This window comes from Tenrec ecaudatus, chromosome 4 (assembly GCF_050624435.1).
Source record: "Tenrec ecaudatus isolate mTenEca1 chromosome 4, mTenEca1.hap1, whole genome shotgun sequence".
Lineage (NCBI taxonomy): Eukaryota > Metazoa > Chordata > Mammalia > Afrosoricida > Tenrecidae > Tenrec > Tenrec ecaudatus.
In genome coordinates, this window is record NC_134533.1 from 55,948,788 (window position 1) to 55,972,418 (window position 23,631).

Below are 23,631 nucleotides of genomic sequence, written 5' to 3' on the forward strand. Positions count from 1 at the left end.
CTTCAGCATGTATTATCAACCTAATCATGAAAACGTAATGATTTCTAAGTGTGTCCTTATGTTTCCATATGGTCCCTAACTCTCCAGCTCACATCAAGTCGACTCCAACACAGAAGCCCCCACCCATGCCCAACATAAATCCTAGTGAATACTTCACATCTATTCTCATACAACAAAAAATAATGACAGTGATGAGTTTCCAGGTGGTTTTCTAAAAAGCGAATGAATATGTTTAATTCTTAAGCAAATACAGGCATAATTTTGTAATCCTGGCAAAAATGAGTTCGCCTGTGCTTCTTAAAAGGTTCCTGGGTTAAGGTGAAGTTACCACTAGCACGGCAACACAGCAATTCTTCTCTGCACGCTGAGGCCCCATGAATTGGATTCAACTCAACGGCCACTAACAACATACGCTTTTTAAAGTTCTATCCAGAAATTTAAAAATAGCGGCTCACTTTCCAATTACTACACATTGGAAAATAGAGGTTAGTGATATAACCTTCAACACGTAAGTAAAATTGCAACAACGATACTTTTTGAAGTTGTGTTTATACTTTGCAAAAAGTGTAAACGGATGAAAATGAATGTATCTTGGAGGTGAAAGTCCTTTTAGAATGCAAGCTAATAAATTCAGTTTGACAGGCTATCTGGCACAGAAGGGTTCCTGGCCCGTCCAGATAACAAGCAGTAAAAGCCAGGACTTGACCCTCGATCGTCCAATGAGTTCAGGGCATTTTCTCCTAAGTAAGGTTCTACCCAAGGACTTTCAAAAAACACGTTGTGAGACAATGTTGTGGTGTTTGTTTGTTTGTTTGTTACCACTGTCAGATACAAAGCCTAGCAGTTTGGAAACGAGCAAGTCTCTTGGTCTTTTAGTTCCATGAAAGTACTGATCTCCTAACGCCCTTCTGTGCCATGAATATGCCCTGCAAACAAACCACAGACCCACTGATGCACTTCATATGAAACAAACATTAAGTAAAAATTCCAGTTATGTCCACTACTGCGAGGTTAAAAATATTCTTTTCTTTGCATGCCAGAGTATTATTATTTTGTGACCTACATACACCCCCAAACTGTTAGTGTGTATTTTAAGATCCCCCCAAAATGTTCCCATTCAGAATGGAGTGTGAATAATAAGACTTTTCTGCACTAAGAGAATGTGCGTTTTAGCAGCGCAGACTGCATCTTCCTCTGCTAGGGCTGAGGAAGCCACCTAGCACAGCAGCAAAGAGCTCTAGTTTACAGGTTGGAGAGGCTGCTGTGACTGAAAGAGCATCCCACTAGGCCCAGGAAGACGAGGGATTTCAATCTGCAAGAGAACAGACATAAGGGCCCGCACCAATGAACTGCAATGAAAGCTTTGTTTTTACTGTAATGCTGCACAACTCCAGGAAATGGCCTGCACGGAGATGGAACTCCACTTAAACACTTTTCCAGTCTTTAAAAAAAAATGCAGTCTAGTCACAAACAGCCAAATGCCAAATGCTAGTCCATTCCATACAAACAGCTGGTACTGTTTTGCTCCGCAGTGACTCCTCACAAGTTTTCCTCCGACACATTTATCGAAGCATTGTCAGTTATCGTTAGTAGGAAAGTGAGAAACCAAAAAAGCCTAAGAATGTTTTTCAAGCACTTGGCCAAGTGAGTACAACAAAAGGGGCTTCGAAAGCCATTTCAAACAGGAAAGTGTCTTCCCCAGGGAAGAGGGCAGGTCAGTGTCTAACTCGGAGGGTTTTTCTGAATCCGCCATGTCAGAACAACCACTGCGGCAGCCTGCCTGCAGATTATTTGGAAGGGGAGGAGAGGGAAAGAAGCATTGGCTATAGTTTAAGGGCAAGAAACTTGTTTCAAACATTCTGGTTCTGGGGCAAAACCCAGTCACTAAAGAGTATGAAACTATTGGTGTTTATGATGCACACGAGTGGACACACAGAGACGATAACTGATACAGACAGTGGGCATGGAAGCGTGAGGGGAGTTGGGGAGCAAACAATGAAGGTGGGGGAGCGGGAGCATTAGAACTGATTGTGAGGATGTGTGTACAACACTTTTTAAAGCGATTTAACTATGGAAGTGTATGATATGTGCACATTATATCAAGAAAACTACAGGAAAAGAAAGAAACCAAACTTGGCCTATGGTTATCAGGGGTAAAGGAGGAAGCGATTTTGCTTAGGAGGCACTGAGTTCGTGTAAATGGTGGTGGAATAATTTGGAAAAGGGCTTAATAAGGGTTGTACAATACGAAAAATATAACCACTGGCACGAAAATACACATGTAGAAGTTGTTGAATTGGAGATGGTTTTGTTGTGTGTATCTCTGCCACAATTAAATAATAACAATCACATCATAACTGAGTACAAAGAAGGAAAAAATGTTCTAAAGTTGACTGTGGTGACGACTGAACACTCTTCTTGAAAGGGTTAAACCACTGAATTGTATGATATGTGGACGAAGTGCCAATAAAACTGTTAAAAAATTTAAAAGGGAAAAACTAATGGTGTCTATAGTAGAGTATTATTTAAAGAAAACCTTTTTGTTGGGCAGAACTGGAAAAAAATAGATGTGCGAAGCAGGGTAATCTCAATATCTCTCCACTTCTCATCTCTAAAATAAGGTTAATGTCATCTACCAAACAGGGTTCCTATGGAGATTTCCAAGAATATAAGCAAAACAATTTGTATTTAATAATCAATGAACGGTGGTTATACTTCTTGCACTCTTTGAAGTGAAAATAACATGACAGAGGGTGTCTGACCTCCTGTAATTCCTCATGAGGACCAAAGAATCACTACCACCATCAGCCCAAGGTTAATTCCTGTGATGCAGAGGTCAAATACATCTCCTGTCTCCAGTCTTCTTTGCCAATTCTGACACCAACTGTCCCTTCCGTGGCACCCTCTACTTTGCTGGGTTGGAAAATCCATTGCAATGGCTGCACAGAACTCCCAGATAATACTCACGATTATGTGCGTTACTGGTGAAGTAAGAGTGTACAATTCAGGATCAGGAATGATTAAGGGTACAGTTCTTTGGTCAAGACAGCTAGCTTATCAGTTGTTCCCACTGGCAGGCATCTCCCTGGCCCTCTGACTCTCAGCCTTTGGGGCCAACTGGCCTCCCTTTGGGTAAGTGTTGCAAAGCCTCTTAGTTCTCCCTATGTAATCCCAAAGGCACCTCATTCTACCAAACAGTCTATGACCTGAAGGCCCATGGGTTGTGGGTTTAAAAGCCTAGCTCCACCAAGTGCCTGGAAGCACCATACTGTGCCATCAACCCTCCATCCTGAAGACACTTAGCTTCCTCATCTGTGTGCTGGCCACCTCACCATGTCCTGACCCTCTCCTAGTTCCACTGCCTCTGCTGCTGTCATTTCTCTGCCGCTGTCCCTGGCTCACCACCTCTGATGTTACTTAAGTTCTTTCTCTGTCCCGAGTCTAGGAGTTTCTCAGCACAGGGATTCCAGATCCAAAGGATAAACTCCGCTCCTGGCTCTTCTTTCTATGAAATCCTTTGATGGGATTTGCAAGACTACAGCCAGAAAGACCATATACAAGTGATAGATTGTACTGCACATGAAGTAAAACAGGTCTATTTTCCAAGGTTAGGTAAACATGCTCACTCCCTGATGACGATTTCAATTCCCTTAAAAGCAACTTAAAACTACAAAAGCAAATTAAAAATGCTTTTGACATCTGTCCAGGCATTACTAAGTTTAAAGGTTAAATTGTATTGGGAAAAAATATCTCCAAATTATGCAACAAGCTAACAGGAGCCATGAGTTTATAAAAGATCGCATTTGCCTATATTGCTTAAATGAATTAAGGGGGGAAAATTTTTTTTCCCAAAATAAAAATTCTTTCGAATAGACTTTTCTTCTGAATTAACAGGTCTCAGTTCAAACGTTCATATCCATGTTCTAATTATAGGCTCTCCAACCCCCTATTAGTTATAACAAAACCACATTGATTAAAAATCTGTGTATGTAGACTCATATTTATATAAATTCATTCTAAGAAATTAATTTTATCACAGATCAGAGCCCGCCCCCCCCAAACACATGCATGTGTCTGGGCCACAAGTCGGAGGCAGCAATTACACCACAGATAATCCTGCTCGTTCTCCTGAGAACTCAGCTGCTGCAGAAACAAAGTCTTGGGAAAAGTGTCCTGGGACGGTGCACTCCCAAGGCAAACGGTCCTTGCTTCAACATATTTGTAAAACTGTCTGTGCTGGGGGAATTCTATCCCGTATAAAAAGCTTATCAACTCACACCCCGTCCTTCTCCTCCAACACACCCCCCCACCCCGCCCGCCCCTCTTCCCTGAAAGTTGACCTGCTCGCTCGCTGGCAAACCCGTTCACCCGACTCGAATTCCCCTCCCCACCAAGCCTCCCCTAGGGGTCCCGTACCTGCTCCCGGGAAATGCAAGGCAACGAGGGTCTCCTGAACACTTTGCAACTGCCGTAGTAACCGGCGGGGGTCTCGCCGAGCGACACGCAGCTGGACCTCCTCCGGGGCCGGATCACAGGCACTTTGTCCTCGGCGGCGCTGGACAGCCGAGGGTGGTGGGGGGCCGCCCGGACTTGCACGAAGTGATCCAGCGCCAGGGCGAGCAGGCAGCCGGCGCTCCCCACCAGGCAGGCCAGCAGCGGCCGGAGGGCGGCGGGCAGCGCGCCCAGGCCGGAGAAGGCGACCCACCAGACGCAGCTGGCGAAGAGCAGCACCAGGATGCTGTGGCGGAGCCTCAGCGGGGGCACGAGCGACAGCACCCCCACGCAGCTCAGCACCAGGAGCAGCCTGCCCGCCACCGCCGCCGCCGCCGCCGGCTCGGGGGGCTCGGCATCTCCGCGCGCCCCCGGCGGAGACCACCAGGGCCAAGCCAACAAGTCCCCCAGGTAGCAGCAGGCGGGCAGCGCCAGCGGCCACCAGGAGCCGCCGCCGCTCCGGGCCGGCCCGGGGCCCCGCTGGGGCCGGGTCAGGAAGCAGGTGAGGAAGAAGAAGGCACAGGCGATGCTGAAGAGGGGGCTGAGGCTGCGCGAGCAGACGCCCAGCAGGCTCCGCAGGCGCGCGGCGCCCGCAGCCCAGCCCCCGGGCCCCGCGGCGAGCAGCAGGGCCAGGACAAAGGCGGCCAAGGCGCCGCCGAGCGCGAGGCGCGCCCGGGAGAAGCGGCCGGCCGGCGCGGGCGGCGGCAGCTCCACGTTGCAGAAGCGGCAGAGGTGGAAGAAGAAGCCGCGCGGAGGGTCCTGCCGCAGGGGGCTCACGCAGCCCTTCACGTAGCCGTTGCGCTGGCTCTCGCCGGGCGAGCCGGCCCCGTCCGGAGGCGGCGGGTACCGCATGGCTTTGGCGTCTCGCTCGTCCCTCCGCATGGCCGGCTCTCAGCGCGCCCGGCTCGGACGCCGCGGCCGCTCGCGCTCCGGGACCCCCGGCCCTGGCGCTCGGGGCGCCCCGCGCCCCCCGGCTCCACAGCGCGTCAGGGCTGCGCCCGCCGCCGCGGCCCGGGGTCCCCGCCGCGCGGGCGGAGGAGCGGCGGGGTCCGGGACATGGTGGGGACGCCGGGAACGGAAGGCGCTTCGCTCCGGGGCCGCTCGCGCCCGCGCCCCCGTGGCCCGCCCCTCGGGACTGGAGGGAGACTCGGCGGTGGCGGCCGGCTCCCGCGGCGCGGCAACAGTTAGCTCGCGGCCGCAGCCTGGTCCGTTGGGCGCGCGGGCGGGCGGGCTGGAGGCGTGCGCTCCTCCCCCGCGCGGCTCCCCTCCCGGGCGCGCGCCCCGCCCGCCGCCCGCGCGCCCCCGCGCCCCCGCCGCCGGTCCCGCCGCCTCGGGCGCAGCCTCCGGCCGGGCCGCGCGACTTAGCGCGGCGCGGCACCCCGAAGACTCGCGGGGCCGGGGGAGCTGCGCGCGGGGCGCCCCTCCGGGTGGAAGCGGGCGAGCCCGCCATTCCTGGGCTCCCAGGCGGGCAGGTTCCCCTCGGGGGTAAGTCTGTGACACTAGACCAAGATCCAACAGTTCGCGGGGCAAGGGGACCTTTGCCTGGGGGCAGACCCGGCTGAGAAGGGATGCCACGTCTGGCCTCAGGGCCGTTGGGGTGGGCGCCCAGACTGCTCCAGCCGAGCTGTGGGACACAGAGAAACGCTTCAGCATTGCGGTTGGGTCTGCCCGCCCGCCCTCCGTTGCAATGTGGCTTCGCGGGCCACGGAGCAGGCCCCGGCCGCTTGCAGGGGCTCTGACGGGAGGAGAGCGCACGTGGACTGCTCTCTGGGCCCACCCAAGCCTTTGCGAGCCCGGCTCCCTCGGGAACCATCTGCACAGGTGAGGATCCAACATCCCATCCTCTGATTTGCACCCTAGCCATCATAATCCCTGGCCCACGTCTGCGCGCGCCTCTGACCATGCTGCGTAGAAAATGGACTGTCACAAACTCACTCCGTGCCAAGTTCACGCTGTCTCACTCCGTCTAGCCCTTCTAGAGAGCAGAGGGAGTGGGGAGGAGAGCAGGCCTCTTCCCCAAAACCATTCCCCCCAAACCATTGGATCCCTGATCTTTGAAAGAAGCCCAATTAAGATGCTATCTGTGATGAAACCAGCGGCGCGCAGGACTTGAAAGCGGGAAGAAAGGAACTCAGCTGTTGCAATGGGGCTGTTCTGGAATCGGACCAATCATAACTGCCTTAGAGAGTGAACTGTGTTTCCCTCCACCAAAACGCTCCCTCCAACCTCATGACAGACCTGCATTGCTCAAAGAGCTAATTGCACATTTTTCCAGGGAGATGAGAAACCTTACTGTGTGGTAAATCCCACAAACAGGCCCATTTTTCACCAATTAATCTCTGCCCACAGCATAACCTAAAACAGACCATTTTCGTATATGGGCACGGTGCACATGTAAGTAGAAATCAGTGAAAAATTAGCAAAAGAATTTGACCAAAATTTAAAAAACAGAACGCCTCTCCTTTTTCTGTATATTGAATAAAGGAGGAAAAAATTGTATTCAAATTGATCTCTCAAACTCTCATCCTAAAAGAAAAATCCATTGTGCCTTCTTTTTCTACCTTGAAAATTGAAAACCAAGTGTACATATATAATTTCTGCAAAATTTACAAATATATTTTAAAGCAAAATGCACCAATTCATCGCCACCAGTCAAAGATGAAGGAAGGAAATTCAGTAAATCCATTAAGGGCTTGCACATAAGAGCATGACAAACTTGAGCACCAGCATTAATAAAATGCCCATTATAGACTCGTAGAACATCATACATTGATTAGAAAATTAGCGCAAACTAATCATTATGTGGTAACCTGGGACTACCATAGGAAATAGAGGCATAGTAATGGAAAGGGTCGTGGACTGAACCAGTGCCTTCCAGCTCTAGCCCTGCCACTCATCCTGACCCTAAGCAAGTCACCTACTTTTTATAGACTTCACTCTTCTCAATTGTCAAATGAAGCAATTTAATTTAGATGACCTCCAAGGTCCCCTCCAGTCTTAGAAAGCTATAATTTCGATATGCCAAAAATATATAGGCATCCTCAGGATCCACCTTTCAGGGTGCCAAGAGCAAACTTGGAGTTATTTGTACCACCAAATTAAACCAAACTCTCAGGGCTGACCAATAAAAATGAAGGCGTTCGTATCAGTGACAGATAAAAGTCCAAAGCCCTCTCCCGAAAACTCTCTTACATTGCCCATTCTTCAGGCTTCTGTCCTGCCAGGTCCTTGTGTGGTTAAAAGCCCAACTCTCGCACTCAGCACGGCAGCAGGTCCCTCCGAATGCCAACCCAGCACCTGAGAGGATTCCAAAATAAAATGTAAGGATGTGACCAAAGACCCTCAGAAGTTGAACTTAACTAAAAATATGCACAAAATGAACGAGCAAGTTATGTTTATAGCAACTCCCTTCTTTGTTTACAGTCTTTGTTGAAGATTATTACTAGGCCACATTTCTCAAAGGTCAAATTATTTAATTATTTTCCTGCCAGACTCAAAGCCAATAAAATTACTTAGCCTTTGTCTTTGGGCTCAAGTTCTTATGGCCATCTAGATGCTGGGGGGAGCTGAAGGGGAAAGGGACAGATCTAAAGTCTCTATATACCTTTGCGTCCTCTCAGCACCTCTCCACCCCAGACTCATTTGTCTTCCCTGCTTGTGATTTCACCACCTAGAAATACCCTTCCACAGTCTTGTGATCTTGTGCTCAGTACCTATCTATTGGTCATATAGCATCCCCTATACGTTATTCATTTCTGTTGGTGGGGGTTTTTGCCCTGAAGCTCCAATGATCAAGTCTTCCCATGTGCCTATTCTATAAGATGGGGATTTTGCCTTTTTCCACATTTTAAGTACCCACACCAATAAGCTGCAAATGCCCAAGTTCACTGGAAAGAACAAACCTAAAAACCAAACCCACCACCAAGTCAATTCTGACTCGTAATGGCCCTATCCGTGGTTCCTGAGGCTGTAACTGTCTATGGGAGCAGCAGCCTCATCTTTTGCCCTCATCATGGCTGCTGGTTCCAACCGCCAGCCTTACAGTTTGCAGCCCAACACATAACCTCGTATGCCACCAGGGCTCTCCTGCAAGAAATGAAACCCTGCCCAAATCTTATTAGGCACAGGCCCTGACTTTGTATCTCTAAGCACAGGTTTGGTGGCTTTGATAACCTTGTTATCTTTGATGGACAGTCCAGATACAGCCTGCCTTCCCACCTGTCAACTTGCAAGCATTGGTTGAGATGTCTCATTACTGGACTCAACCCAACTGCTAGAACTTACGTTTTTATCCAGGGCCTCGGGTACTAAGCATTGCTAGATGGAAATCACTCTCCTTCCTCAACTCCTTGCCCTCTCCAGAATCTTCATTCTCAAGGCAGCCAGAATAATGGATGAGTTTCATATTAGGGTCAGCTCTTCTTCCTTATGTCAGAGGTCTTCTGGTAAATAACACTCTTACTCCCATGCTGTGTGCTTTCAATTTTTAAAAAAATAATTTTACTGGGGGCTTATACAACTCATCACAATCCATGCTTTCAATTTGTTTGAAAAGAAGAACAGGATTATTCCCTAACTCTTCAACCAACATGTAAAAAAAATATGTCTAGAATAGTATTCATACATCTTTTTCCTAAAATTAAATATTTTCAGTGAATCTTATCACGCCACCTATTGGTTATTCTCTGGACTTAATATAATGGGACATAAGAGAGGCGGGAGGCATAAGAGAGGTGGGAGAGAGTGTGGTAGTTATATCTTATGTCAACTAGACACTCCAGACAAGGGGGGGGAGTCCAACCTGTCAGTCAGGTCACTGATGATGCTTCTTTGGGGGTGTGGCCATCTCCTATAAGGGAGAAACTGGGAATTTCCCTCTCTCTCCCTCTGCCATTACGTTCATGCTTGCTGGGTCTCTGCCGGCCTCCAAGGGCTGTCCCGAGTGGGCCGCCCACCCCTGAGAGCTCTTGGTGCTTTGCCACATTTCCACGGACTTTGAATTCAGTTGACTCCTCACCCACTGGCCTGTGATCTTCCTCCATACAGATTCACCTTTCAGCACCATCAACCTGCATCTATGTGAGTCTGAAGAAGGCCCTGGCTTGCATCAGTCTTAGGGACTGGATTTGGACAGGGCTGAGACATTCTCTGGAGATAAGGTTACTTCTTCATATAAAGCTCTTTCATATACATAGATGAATGTCACTTGATTTGTTTCTCTAGATAACCCAGCCTAACTCACACATACAGGCGGGTAGATGAGGATTAGGATGGGTCAGGCAGGATCACTGGTCACACAAAAGACTCATGATTGGGGGACTCTCAGGATGATTTATGGAGAAACCTCTAAAGATTTATTGAAAACCACCAAATGGTGGTTACCAGCTCTTAAAGGACTTTTTGTTACTGTTCCCAGTCTACATTGTCATCATTCAACCAAGGTTTTAAAACATTCTTCAAAAAAAAAAAAACATTCTTCAAAAGAAATGTGACGCAGATCAAAGTACACTGTTCTGGTTGAAAAGAGGTGTCCAGGCTCTGAGCCTGACAACTCTACAGTTAGCTGACAGCTTCTACCCTGGAGCCCTGTTTAGGATCCCGAGGGCTCCAAAACACAAGAAAGAAAGGAACGGAAACAAGAACCTCTGAAATAGACACTAAAATGGATTTTATTTGGACCTGCAAGAACGCCTGGAAGAAGTGAGTACTCTTTTTACATGCAGTCTTCCAAGATTCAGAAATAAAATGGCCCTAACTCCTCAGGGCTAAGGATATAAAGTACTTGGACAAATTTTAAATATCAAGGAAACTTTCAGGATCACTCTCTAAATTAACCAGTACCACTGAGAATCTAGAATTCTAAAACTAGGGTCAGTCTCTAAGTTACATGAAAATCTTACGCAAGTCATGCAAGAATCAACTTTCACAACTGTGTGTTTGAAAATAAGTGTCTCATACACAAAGGATCATACCACGCTCCAAGTGCCAGCAGCAACTCCGTAACTCACACGGGTTACAATGCTTGTTTTGCCTTCCAAATAAAAGCTCCAAAGCTGAGCCTCACTTTGACTTTCTCCTTCGTTCCCCTCAACACATTTACTGAGTGTGTGCCCTCGACGTGCAGATCAAATAGAGGCACTCAATAAATACGTGTTGGGATAAACCAAGGGGAGACCCAAAGTGAGGCTGAGATTCAGGGGAAGGCAGACGGATATTGTAACACTCGTGAGAAACAGAGTTGCCCCCAGCACTTCCCAGCTTTCCCAGAGCTGCAGCTTTCTCTGAGGGCTAGGGCTAGTGCCTATAGTGTCTATTAAAGAGAACAAAAGAATAAAGGAACACTGTTAAGAGCAGTGCTTCAGCATTGTTCTGAAAGAATCAGTCTCTTTTGATGTCATGATTTCTCTTTTACCAGTTACATTTCTTTATTGTCTCCCATCCTTCTCCTTGTCTTTCTCCCTCCTCCCCTCGCCCCTCACTTCTCTTTCATTTCAATTAAATCTCTACACTTAATTCTTCCACTTAATTTTCTTTCTCACATCCATGTACCACTCTCCTCTACCAGAATTTAACCCGTTTCCCCTAACGAATGCATTCAGTGTTTTGCACATGGCTGGCATTGTGCTAAGTACTGCGCTCGGTGACAGGGATACACTGAGGGAAGGCATGGTCACAACCTGAGATGTGGCATGGGAGCCACATCTGACCTTCTCTGGCTTCAGTAGGGAGAACTCACCACCATGGAGTTAATGCCACCCCTCTGGATCTCCGTGACTGTAACTGTTTATGGAAGTAGAAAGCCCAGTCTTTCTCCCATGGAGTTGCTGTTGGTTTCAAACTGCTGACCCTACAAATTGAAGCCCAATGCCTAACCACTAGGCCACCAGGGCTCCTTCAGTAGGGAGAAGAATTCGAAACTACATCACCCATTTCCAAGGCATTCTACTTCTCTGCTGCATTCAGTAATCCGTTGCAATGGCTTCGCAGACACTACTTATGGGGGGTTATTAGGAAAATTAGCAAATTACCACAAGTCGCCCTCAGAAACCATGAAAGATGCAGTCTTTTGTCAACAGCTATGTCTCTCTCTAGTCTTCAGCTTCCTCACAGCCACATTGTCTGCCTTGTTCGGTGGCCCAGGAAACCCATTGCCCAGCCTATCTCAACTCTACTCCTCTGCTCTGTCTGTGGTCTCACCATACAGCGGTGACCACGGGTGTCCCTGTGCCCCCACTAATCCAGGCAGGGATTGCTCACAGGCTTTGCTAGTGGGTCCTCTTTCTTCAAGGGCTTAAGAATTTCCTCTCCTCCTGCTTCTGAGATGACTCATTTGTATTCAGAGAAATCGCAAAACTGACCAATCACTAAGTGAGAGTCTTTTACACCTTGTTTGCCTACTCCCAACTAGTGACTGAGTGAGAGTTACAAAGATGATGCTTGCAAGAACCCTCCTAAGCAACTTCACTCCACCATGCTGCCCTTAAGGGTTTATAGTTCAGTAGAAGCTTGAAGAGCACAAAGACCACTAAAACTCGCTGTACTAGGAGCTGTGCGACAAGAGACACTATAAGTTACGGGTTGAGCTGCCTCCTGAAATGTCAGCTGTTCAAACCCACTAGCCACTCGGCTGGAGGGAAATGAGGTTGTCTGCTCCCATAAAGATTTACAGCCTTGGAAATCCTATATGTGGCCACTATGGGTCAGAATCAACTTGATGGCAGTGGGTACCCTCAGGGATATGTGCCTAGGCCCCCATGATGTCCAAAACCATGGATAGTACAGAACCCTACAAAGACTACTCTGTCTTATACAGACATAAGGGAACTCTCTTAGACTACTCTTTGTCTTACACTGACATAAGGGAACTCTATTAGACTATTCTGTCTTATACAGACATAAGGGAACTCTCTTAGACTACTCTGTCTTATACAGACATAAGTGAACTCTCTTAGACTACTCTTTGTCTTACACAGGCATAAGTGAACTCTCTTAGACTACTCTTTGTCTTACACAGACATAAGGGAACTCTATTAGACTACTCTATCTTATACAGACATAAGCAAAAGAAAAAAAAAGCCAAACCCACTGCCATATGGAGTGAATTTTAACTGCAGAAGACAGAGGAAAACTTTCACAGACGTTCTGAGACTGTGCATCCCTACTGGTATAGACAGCCTCATCTTTCTCCGGAGGAGTGATGGACGGGTTTGAGCTGTTCCCTTTACAGTTAGTAGGCCAACACTTTACCCACTGTGCCACCGAGATGCTTACTACACATACATACGATACAGGGTAATTTCTAAATTAGGCACCGGAAGCGATCTACAACAATACCTAAGGGGCGCTGTAAGAGATCAGCAACAATGACTGATGGCTAGAGCAGTAATCAATGTTTCCACAATGTTTTAATGCTACAGTGGATGGAATTCATTGTTATAACCAACAATCATGGATATTCTGGACCGAAGGTTGGCTGACTTCCTAGGCACCATGGAGCGGGGTGACATGAGCTTTCATCAGGATACTCATTGAACATTTTGGCCACCAGTGGACCGTGAGCCCCTGACACCAAGGGAAGTGAAACCACAATAGTGAAGGACTACGGTAAGTAAGCCCGCGCACCACCACGACCCCACCATCACCACCCAAGGAGCTCAGCAGAGGACCTGCCTAATCCAGGTAGAGGTGGGAGTCATAGGAAAGGAGTAAGGATCCCCGGGGAGCTGGAGAAGGTGATTTCTGGGCTAGGTTTAGAAAGGTGAGTTGGAAACAAAGCAGTAGGGAGAAAGGGTCATCATGTAAAGGAAGCAACCGTGTGCCCACATCTGGAGGACCGCAGCCATTGTGCACGTGGAGCTACGCTATCAAGGGACGAAGAGCAGGAGTGAGCTAGAGAGGCGGTGTGGCCTGAATGGAGCTGAATGGAACCGGAGCTTGGTCTTACTTTTCAGGTAAAGTTGTGTGTTCTGTTATCCTACGTGTTCATTTATATGGCTATCTCTGCACGGCGCTCTTCAAACACAGGAATTGCTCTTATTCAAACTTAGAGCAGTGCCCAGCGCACAGTGAGTGCTCTAAGATTGGTGTGTGTGTGTGTGCGTGTGTGTGTAAAAAGAAGCCCGGATGGAACAGTGGATAAGCAATAGTATATTCACATTGTTTTCATTGTATGCCATTTGGTTTTTCCCCCTTAGTGGTTAATGACTTTTAATAGAAATCCTTAATAATGCAATTTGCCAGGGGAAAGTACTATGTTCTCATTGAAGACTCTTTCTTAACAACCCACATGCACAGATAACTATCACTGAAATAGATATACAGAACCTTGTAAAATCTGAAATTTACAAAAAACATTATACAGAGGTCTAAGTCTGATTTCATTTCCAACATAGATGGTTAAGAGATGTGTGGGAGGTTTTCTGTTTTGTTCTGGAGGGGTTTTTCTTTCTTAACTCAGGTGGCACCTGGGTTTCCTGTGGTATGAAAGAGTATATTCTAGTACTTTTAGAATTTTCCTTTCTATGTTTCTAGTTTTCAGTGCAATAATTATATCAACACCAACACCCTGTACTTTGAAATATATGACAGCCTGTGGGGGGAAGAAGGGGACGACAGAAGGATCAGATCTCTATTAATCTGTTCATCTAAATTTCCTGAATTTTTTTCAGGTCTTAAGCCTAAAACCTGAACCTTGAACAATAAACAGCAATGCACACTCTTTCCAAGTTTTCCTGCTCCCTCCTTAGACAAGCAGTAGTTTCTTCTGCTCCGGCTAAGCCAGCAGATCTGAAGGATCCCAGCCACGATGGTGGCAGCCTACCGTGGACACTGAACTTGTGGTTAATTGTGGAGTTCTGCCACAAAACCACCTCACTACCACAAACTGGAGACTTGCCCAGGGGAGTGACAAACTGCCAGGCCAAGCAATCTATGGGAGGCAGCAAGAGCAAACTGCCTTTCACCCAAGACTGCAGTCATTTCTGGGTTCCAAGTAGAGCCAGCGGCAGGGCACACCAGAGTGAAAATTTGCAGCATACTTTGTCTGCTCCCCTTCCATTGCCATCAAGTGGATCCTGACTCATAGAGACCCTACATGGCAAAAAAGTAAAACCATCCCGTAGAGTTTCCAAAGATGGAACAAACTGCCACCTCTTTCTCCCACAGAGCAGGGCTGGGGGTTTAACTGGTCATCTTGTAGTGAACAGCCTGGCACTGAAACACTGTGCCACAAATATGTTCAAGTCCTGTAGCAAGAGATGGACAAAAAGATCCAGGCAATTCATTCAGTAATGTTATCGATTAATGTGACATTAGTAAAACGTTTAAAGTAGACATTGGGGTAGGAAAGAAAATTACAGTTATGTCATTGTTTTCTGCTAAGTGAATCACTCAATGTCCCTGGTGTCATTGTTGGATTGGCATTGGCCTACTCGCCACAAGCCTGCTGTTTACAAACCCCCAGTCACCCAAAGGAAGAAAGATGAGGTGATCTGGTCCCACCCAGATTTACAGTCTCAGAAACCCTGTGTAGGGTTGACTCCGCATTAGAATCAACTCTGTAGCAGTAGGTTTGGGTTGTAAGTGAACCACCAACATAGGCTCATTGGGAAGAGGAGTAAATAGTGTGCCTGTGTGTACGCTCTACGAGGCTGCATACACCAGCACAGCTGTCTGGGGAGTTTGTCTGAAAGACAGCGCAGCACCACGTGAAGGAAGCAATGTGTAGCCTCACTCGGATCTGGTTACCACTTTCAAATGACAAGACTGGAAGCTGCCAGTGTTTCCCAGTATGATGTGCAAAGCACACATAAGCGCCTAACGGGAGGAGGGCTCTTGGCTTACAAAAAAACTTATCTGTTCATACAAATGCAATACTTGATGAATGCCTCCACCTCCATCGCTTCATCTAGAGTAAATGCCAACCTCACAGGGTGTGGTGGGCTAGGTAACATTATACCTGCAAAGTATCTAATAATGAGTCACTGCCCAGTAAATGTAGCTGTGGGGTGTTTCTCTCACATCTTATTACCTTCTTTATTCTTCCCCCATCCTTTCAGAACTCTTTCTTTGGAGTGCTACACCTCCCTTGGGTCTACAGGGGAAATCCCTATTTTTTTCCTTTGGTAGCTGGTTTGGGGCCTTTTCAGCTCTAGACGCTTCCTTGTCCCACACTGTACATGGTGAAAAGCATTTGTAGAACCTTTCCACTGTCCTGCTTTTGCTTGCATCTTTTCTCTTGCAAATTGAGGGCAGGGGCGATAGCTTAGTCATGTTCGTACCCTTTACATGTAGGGCCTTTCTACTCCTGTAAAGAGTTGCGGTCTCAGAAACCCGCAGGGGGGCTGCTACAAGTCAGCATTGACTCGATGGCAGTGAGATTGGTTTTGGTCTTATAGAGGGCGGGACCTGGCACATGCTGAAGGAGTGAGTAGGCTTTTATAATCATCAATGTTTTCTTGTTTTAACTATTAAAAATGTTATTTTATTGTGAATCAGGTTTGGATATACATTTCAGATCATCAATTTTGTATTTAATACCTTAAAATACTTGACCTTCCCAATAGCTTGCCCTCCTCACTCCAGCTTCTTTCTTTTGTAGAATACTATCTTGCCTTTCTCCCAAATTAGTACCTGTCTCCCTGCAGCCTAGTGCTTCACCTTCCCCCGCCCCACCTGTCCCCACATCCCCGTAACCAACACAGTTATGTTTCTTTTGGCACAAACACCTTTGTCTTGGGTTTCACTTTACAACAGTGGGATCCCAGGATGATGTTCTCCAAGCCCATCTATGCCACGAGGGGCTTCACAGTGTCATCGCAGTTCTGTAGCGATGCACAGTACTCTGTTGTATGTTCTCACCATTTTTAATGGGTGGAATTAATTGTTATAACCAACCAGAAAACCAAACTCTCTGCCATCAATTTGATTCCAGTTTATCGTGACAAGAAGCCCCGGTGGCATAGTGGTTATACGTTGGGCTGCCAACCGCAAGATCAGCAGTTCAAAACCACCAGCTGCTCCAAGGGAGAAAGATGAGGCTTTCTACTCCTATAAAGATTTACAGTCTCAGAAACCTACAGGGGCGGTTCTACTCTGTTGTATAGGGTCACCAGAAACCATAATCAACTTGATGGCAGTGAGTTTGGTGTTTGATATAAGGTTTCCATAGCTGTTAATCTCTTTGAGAACAGTTAGCCTCATTTTTCTCCCTTGGATCCCTTTGATTCGAACCTTGGGTTTGAACCACCAAATCGGTAGTTAGCAATCCAATGCTTACCTTCAGCGCCATTGCTATTCAGGTCCTTTTATTAAGCCTACAACAGAACACAGACAAGCAAAACAAATCATTCAGATTAGGCAAACCATCAGCATAAGAACAAGATGGAGTTCCAAGTGAATTTATAGCCACGGGGCTAATTATAGCTGAAGGAAAACAAAAGAAACCACCACAAAATCCTGTCTGGTGGAAGATCAATCATCGCTGTCTCAAGCAGGACTATAGAAGTTGGGAGTTGGCCAGGACTGGATGTGCACATGATGGCAGATTTAAACCAGTTGCAGGATTGGCTTTGGGGCTGGGACCACCTGGCTACTCAGTGGCCAGGGTTTGACTCATGACCATGAGTCTCTATGTCATAGCTGCCAGTACCACAACTTTAGATGACATACATCTGTAAATCATTAAGGACACACCCAGTTGTAATCTACTTCAAATACATTCTGCCTGAGGGCTTAGCTGCCACATTGCGGGTTAATGGTCAGAAAGAACTCCAGTGGAATCTCATCTTATGCCAAGTCTCAAAATGAAGTTATGGCTCCCACCATAAACTGCAACCTTCCCAAACCAAGTGCTTGAGAATTTAAGCTCAAGTACAGCATGTGGGCATGAATTAATGTTGGCATTTGGGGGGTTGTGACCAGGTTAGTGTGATTTAAAGTGGGGAGAAGATGGACAGGGAGAAATGAGGCTGGATAGAAGAGTACAATCCAAATCATGGGAAGCTATGTAGACCATTATGAGGAGCCTAGACTTAGTCTGTGGGTGATAAGGAGCAGTTAGGTTTTTAACCACGGGATGGTCATTGTGTGTGTGTTTGGGGGAGGGTGGGTTATGGGTGGGGACACAGAGATACATTTTAATTGTGAATTTCCAAACTCAATACTCATTCTATAGGAAGAATAGTTTGGAAGAATTTAAGACTAAAGCCAGAGAGAAAATTGAGGGGGGGGAGGGGGAATGACAAAACAACTAAAATAGACCAAATGAAGGATAAAGTTCTGAAACTCAGGCTGTAACAGAGCATTCTGTTTAATTCCACGGAATTTGACTTGATTAGTTCCTCATGGGACCATGAGCCAGGAAAAAAGTATAAGGAGTAATTAAAAGAGATTATAATTTGCATTTCGAACAAGCTAAATGAATCCAAGTGGAGCTGTGTCTGGGCGGTTCTGATGCTCAAGAAAGCAACCAGACCTGGAGAAACGGGAGCCTGTAGTGTATCGGTAGGTGTGGAACTCTCAAGAAGAATACAATAAGTCATGTGGAATGGGGAGAGGGTCAACATCGGGGTGCTGAGGGACACCGACACATAAGGGACGAGGACTGCGAAGGAAGTGTCCAAGTTAGAAAGAGCAGCAGGCAAGTGTTATGTCACACACCAAATTGGGGTGTGTCAAGAAGAGGAACTGGAAACCTAAAATGCCAGATTCTCAGATGAGGCCAGAGAAGGGTCCACAGTAGGTCATTATTATTCGTGACCTAACTTGGCACAATGCCATCGCAGGGCAGTGGATTAAGAAATGAATGATGGTCGATGTCGACACTAAGAATAGACCATTCCATTCTAGAAAAAAAATAGGCAAGAAACCACTTTACCTGTAATTTCGCCATTACCTTGATTCATTTTCATTTAAAAACAGAAATAACTTATGAATGCAAGATAAAAATACCTGATGCAATATAAGAGCCATACACCCACATGTTTTTCTTCTGTATAAAAAGGAGATTTGACATAAGCATTTCCCCTTATTGGTGTATCTATAAGTCTTCCCTATATTTTAACAAAAAGGTATTAGATATTAGAAACCAGCACCTATTAGAAATCATAGTGGTGTCCTACAAATAAGTATAACAGCAAAGTTACAGATTCTGTATAATATAGAAAGTTATTATCCAGATTCATTAATTTATGCATTGTTAGTCCAAGCCTTTTATCTTGTACCCTTTTGACATCAATGAGAAATCTTGGTGTTTTGTTTTTTTAAAAAAAGATTCATATAATAAGACCACTTAATGGTTTATTTGCCATCCTTTTTCAAGCTTTAATATATTCATACCTAATAAACAAGCCACCAGATCTGTTGTTAGGCGCTCCAACCCATAGAGAATTGATGCACAGCAGAACGAAACATCTCACACTCCAGCGCCATCCTCACAATTGTTCCTATGCCTGAGCCCCTTGATACAGCCACTGTGTCCATCCATCTCATAGAGGACCTTCTGCTTTCTGGCAGTTACATAAATTACTGTCACCTTGAGGAAGGGGTGGAGTCTAGCCTGTCAATCAGGTCGCAGCTTAATGACCTCATTTGGAGGCACGAAGGAGATAAATAGCTCACTGAGGCCAGACACACTCTCCCTGCTATACATTCTTGTTGACAAGCCACCTGGAGCTTCAGTGATGAAGCCAGAGCCCTGGAGCTGGAGGATCCACGTGGAGACCCCTGCCAGTGCTGAGATGCTTCCACTGCCACTGGATCCAAAAGACTTTCCATCCACTGGCCTGTGATCTTCTTGCATTTGGTGTCACTGCATGTGTTGCGTGAGCCTGAAGAGGACTTTATAGACTAGTATTGGGCATATGGGTTAATAATGGACTTACGGGCTTGATCTGGACTGGGCTGGGATGTTTCTTAATATACAATTGCTCTTTGATATAAAGCTCTTTCTTATACACATGAGTGTCTCTGAATTTGTTTCTCTAGTCCACCCAGACTAACACAATCTTTCCCACTAGCCCTATGCTATACCAAACAGGATGTCCTTCCCCAGGGACTGGTGTCTCCTGACAATATGTCCAAAGTGTGTAAGACAAAGTCTTGCCATCCTTGCCTCCAAGAGACACTCTGGCCTAACTTCTTCCAATACAGATAGGTTTGTCCTTTTAGCTTCTATATGCTTCTCCCTTGTTTGTTTGTTTGTTTGTTTCATGAGTAGATAAACAAGTAATTAGATCTACTCATGAAAAACTAGTTATGGTTTTGTACATTTATGGGAAACTAACACTGAGAGAAATGCGACGAGGACTCTATTCCCTAACAAAACACAGGGAATCTGGAAAGCTGGTGTTCCACGGTAGAGAGCCTCCACTTAGGTAAGTTAGAGGTAAAGTCCAAGTACATTATCCTGCTTTAAATATCATTCCTACAGATTCTCCCCTAACAGCTATGCTGCCTTACAGTGAGCACGTGGTTGATTCTATCTCCCTGTAGAAATAGACGGTCAGAGGAAACCAGCCTCCTGGGTCCCTCCAAAAGCAGACATCCCTTTCTCTCTTCCTGCCTGCCACCCAACCCGCCTCATACCTTCCCCCAATGCAGGTAGTGGGTTTCCTCACCTGTGAGCTCAGGGGCCTTACTGCGGATACCACCCACCTTATGACACACATAACTACTGAATACGCATGTCTTATGGCTACCTATAAACGTCCCAAGCAAGTAAAGGCTCTCTCTCTTCTCCCAGTTGCCTGTGGACCATCAAGAGGGGCTGAGGTGAGCATGCTACCCTAAAATGTGTCTGACTCCTTTATTTTATTTTTTTTTACATTAAATTTTTTAATTTTGGGAATAATATATAAGGCTCAGCAGAATAAACATGAAAAGCTAAGTAGCTCTACAAAAAAAAAGATGAAAGTGAGTGTGTTAGGCCAGGTTGACTAGAGAAAAAAACCCAGCAACACTCATGTGTGTATAAGAAGGAGCTTTCTATCGAGAAGCATTATATATGAAGAAAACATCCCAGCCAAGGCAAACTCAAGTTCCTAAGTCCTACACTAGTCCATAAGTTCCTCTCTAGCCTCACAAAGCCCCATGAAACAATGCCGAATGCAGGAATATCACAGGCCAGTGGGTGCAAAGTCGTGTGGATCCGATGGCTGTGTACACATCACCGGAGCTCTTGCAGCCATCGGGGTCAGGCAGCAGGAATGAAGGCAGAGAGATAGTAAGAGGTTCCCAGGGCTTTCCTGATGAGAAGGCCATGCCCACAAGGAGGTACCACCATGCTGTGACCTGATTGACAAGCTAGACTCCACTCCTGTCCTTTCTGACTCCTTTATTGTATTCTCCTATCTTTCCTACCCTCTATGATGTCACTATAATATTCATATATTAGCACTGTACACCTGCACTTACTGGCCTTTCAGTTGTTGCAGGCTGGCTTCCTCTGACAGGGATTTTTTTAAAAATCTGGTCCAATAATTCAGATTAAAAAAAAAAGAATCAAGGGTATTTTATGTGCTTTTCCTGCTTAGTAGCTGGGATTAACTGCAATGTTCCATATCTTAACCTATCATCAGTCTTCACTGGAATTATGTCTGGACTGCTTTCAGTGGCAACTCTGATATGGGTGGTTGCTTTGATAACTTACAAGTAAGTTCAAACCTTCCAAGTACAACAACAACCCTTATGTAAATGAAAAGCTCTAATATTGTCCTTTTGTGGTACATAACAGTGTTCGGAAGGATGAGTAGCATTCACCCAATGAACAGGACTTTAAACAAGCCAAAACTATGACTTTTAACCAGGAAATGTCATGGTTATGGCTGAGTTGTATGCCTTCATGAGCCTTCCTTTTAGCAGGTGAAAAGGTTTACATCAGATTTCCTTTCGTTATAACATCTAAAATATTGTCCAGACCAGCAACTCATTCTCTTTCAACAAATACCGGCCAGGCAGGAAACCATGAGAACTTGTCGTGCTCTAAACACTGTTTTGTCATGTCAAGGCAGTTCCCACTCACAGTGACTCCGTTTACACAGAACAAAAAGTCCTGACTGGTCCTGCACCACGCTCACAGCCATTGAGACACTGAAGCCCACCGTGACGGCCACTACCTCAGTCCATCTCATGGAGGACCTTCCTCGTTTTCACTGAGCCTCCACTTTAGCAAGCACGCTGTCCTTCCCCAGGGACTGGCCCCCCTGATACGTTGCTACAGCACTTGAGATGGAGTCTCACCATGCTAACTTCCGTACGTCTTCCAAGACAGATTTGTTGGTTCTTCTTTGCCCGGATGGTGGTGTGATATTTCTCAATATGACACTTCCCAAGTCTCTGTACCTCCCACCGAATGATGGAGTGGGGCCATGCCAACATGGCCTGTGTAACACTCCTAGAAGGAAATGGTCCGGTTTTTGTTGCTACCCATGGCTGTAAGAGTAAGATCTCTGTCTGAAGCGGCAGAAGCCACTGAGACCAGATGCCCCAGAGACTCGGAGTAGCCGCACTGAGACTCTGGGACCGTCTCATCTGGCCTGAGGCTGTGGGATTGTAAAACAGAGTGACTGAGGGGCTGGCTTCCTGGGCCGTGGAAACAAATGCCAAGGGACCACATGGCTGAGAGACGGCAGATGAGAGAGAAACCTGGCACCTGCTGAGGAGAGGTATTGCTGTAAATCAATAATGGTATCCTTACTATTTGCCGATCCCGATTTGTGGGTATGTACGAACTCCCCTAATCCAAAAGACTCACTGCCATGGACTCAAAGTGACCCTAAAAGACGGGACAGAATTGCCACTGTGGTTTCTGAGACTATAACTTGTTACAAGAGTAAAAATTCTTGTCTTTCTCCCACAGAACAACTGGTGGGGTCAAACTATTGACCTCATGGTTTGCACCTGACAATCACTACACGACCAGGGCTCCCTCACTTGATGATGAGTGTGATCTGTCAGTTCTGTGCGGTCATTGCAGCAGATTACCAACCCTAGCAGCGAAGTGGAGTGCTGTGGGAAGAATGGGTGGTGTCAGCATAGGTGAAGAAGGATGCAGCGAGGAGGCACACCTAGCCTCCGCCTCAGAGCAATAGGGAGGCCAGAGCAGGTCAGGGTCAGCTATGTCCACCTCCCTAGCTGTTGGCTGCAGTTAGCACCATACTCTAAATGCATCAGTTAGTCTCCAGTTTTACTTACTGTCCTGCTTCCACGTGCATTTGAGGCACTTGGAAATGCCACGGTTGTGTCACATGTACCTTAGAACTCAGGGCAAGACCTTTGCTTTTTACACTACAAAGAATTTTTCAAACCAATGTGTCCCAGGCTCTACGTACTGTGGGTGTGTACGACTGCAGCTTCCATGGGCATTGCTTGTGGATCTCGGTGAAATGGAATCCTTGTCAACTTCAATCTGTCTTCCATTTACCATGAAGTCGCTCATTGGTGCCCTGTGAGAACGTCTGTTTGCTTTATGTTACTGTATGTTTACTACAGGAGGCGATGTAGTCTTTGACCCCCACAAGTAAGTGCTTCAAGGCTTGTGTCATCTGCTTATCACTTGCCTGTGCCAAGAAATTTGGAAGGCAGTTACCAGGCTAGCTGACTGGAAGAGATCCATTTCCATGCCCATTCCAAAGAAAGACGATCCAATTGAAAGTGCAATTATCAAAAGATATTATTCCTATCACACACAAGTAAGTGTTATTGCTGAAGATCATTTTTGAATGGGAGCAGCAGCACTTGGATCACTAGAAGTTCAAGTAAAATTTCAACGAGGACTGAAACAGAAGGTAGTAGCATTGCTGATGTCACACAGATCTTGGATGAAAGAGAAGAATACTAGAAGGATGTTCACCTGTGCTCCATCCACTATGCAGCGGCATTCAACCGCATGGGTCATAACAAATTATGAATGCTACTGTAGAGACTGGAAGTTCCACAACACTTCATTGTACTCAGGTGGAACCTTGTAGATAGACCAAGAGACAGTTGTCTGAACAGAAAATGGAGATGCTGCTTGGCTTGAAATCAGGAAAGATGTGTGCCAGAGTGATACCGTTTCATCATACTTACTCAGTCTGTCTGCTGAGCAAATAATCCATGAAGCCAGGCTATATGGAGAACTCAGATATGGAATTAGAAGAA

At 46.4% G+C, this 23,631-nt stretch overlaps 1 protein-coding gene across 1 annotated transcript in view; it reads right to left on the reverse strand.

Annotated features, from left to right (window-relative positions):
* Positions 1 to 5,437, reverse strand: part of PDE3B (phosphodiesterase 3B) — a 149,941-nt gene extending 144,504 nt beyond the window's left edge. Inside the window, exon 1 of the mRNA XM_075546017.1 lies at positions 4,417 to 5,437. Within this exon, the coding sequence (XP_075402132.1) occupies positions 4,417 to 5,373 (957 nt within the window). The 5' untranslated portion in view covers positions 5,374 to 5,437. The remainder of the gene's footprint in view (positions 1 to 4,416) is intronic.
* Between the last annotated feature and the right edge of the window lie 18,194 nt (positions 5,438 to 23,631).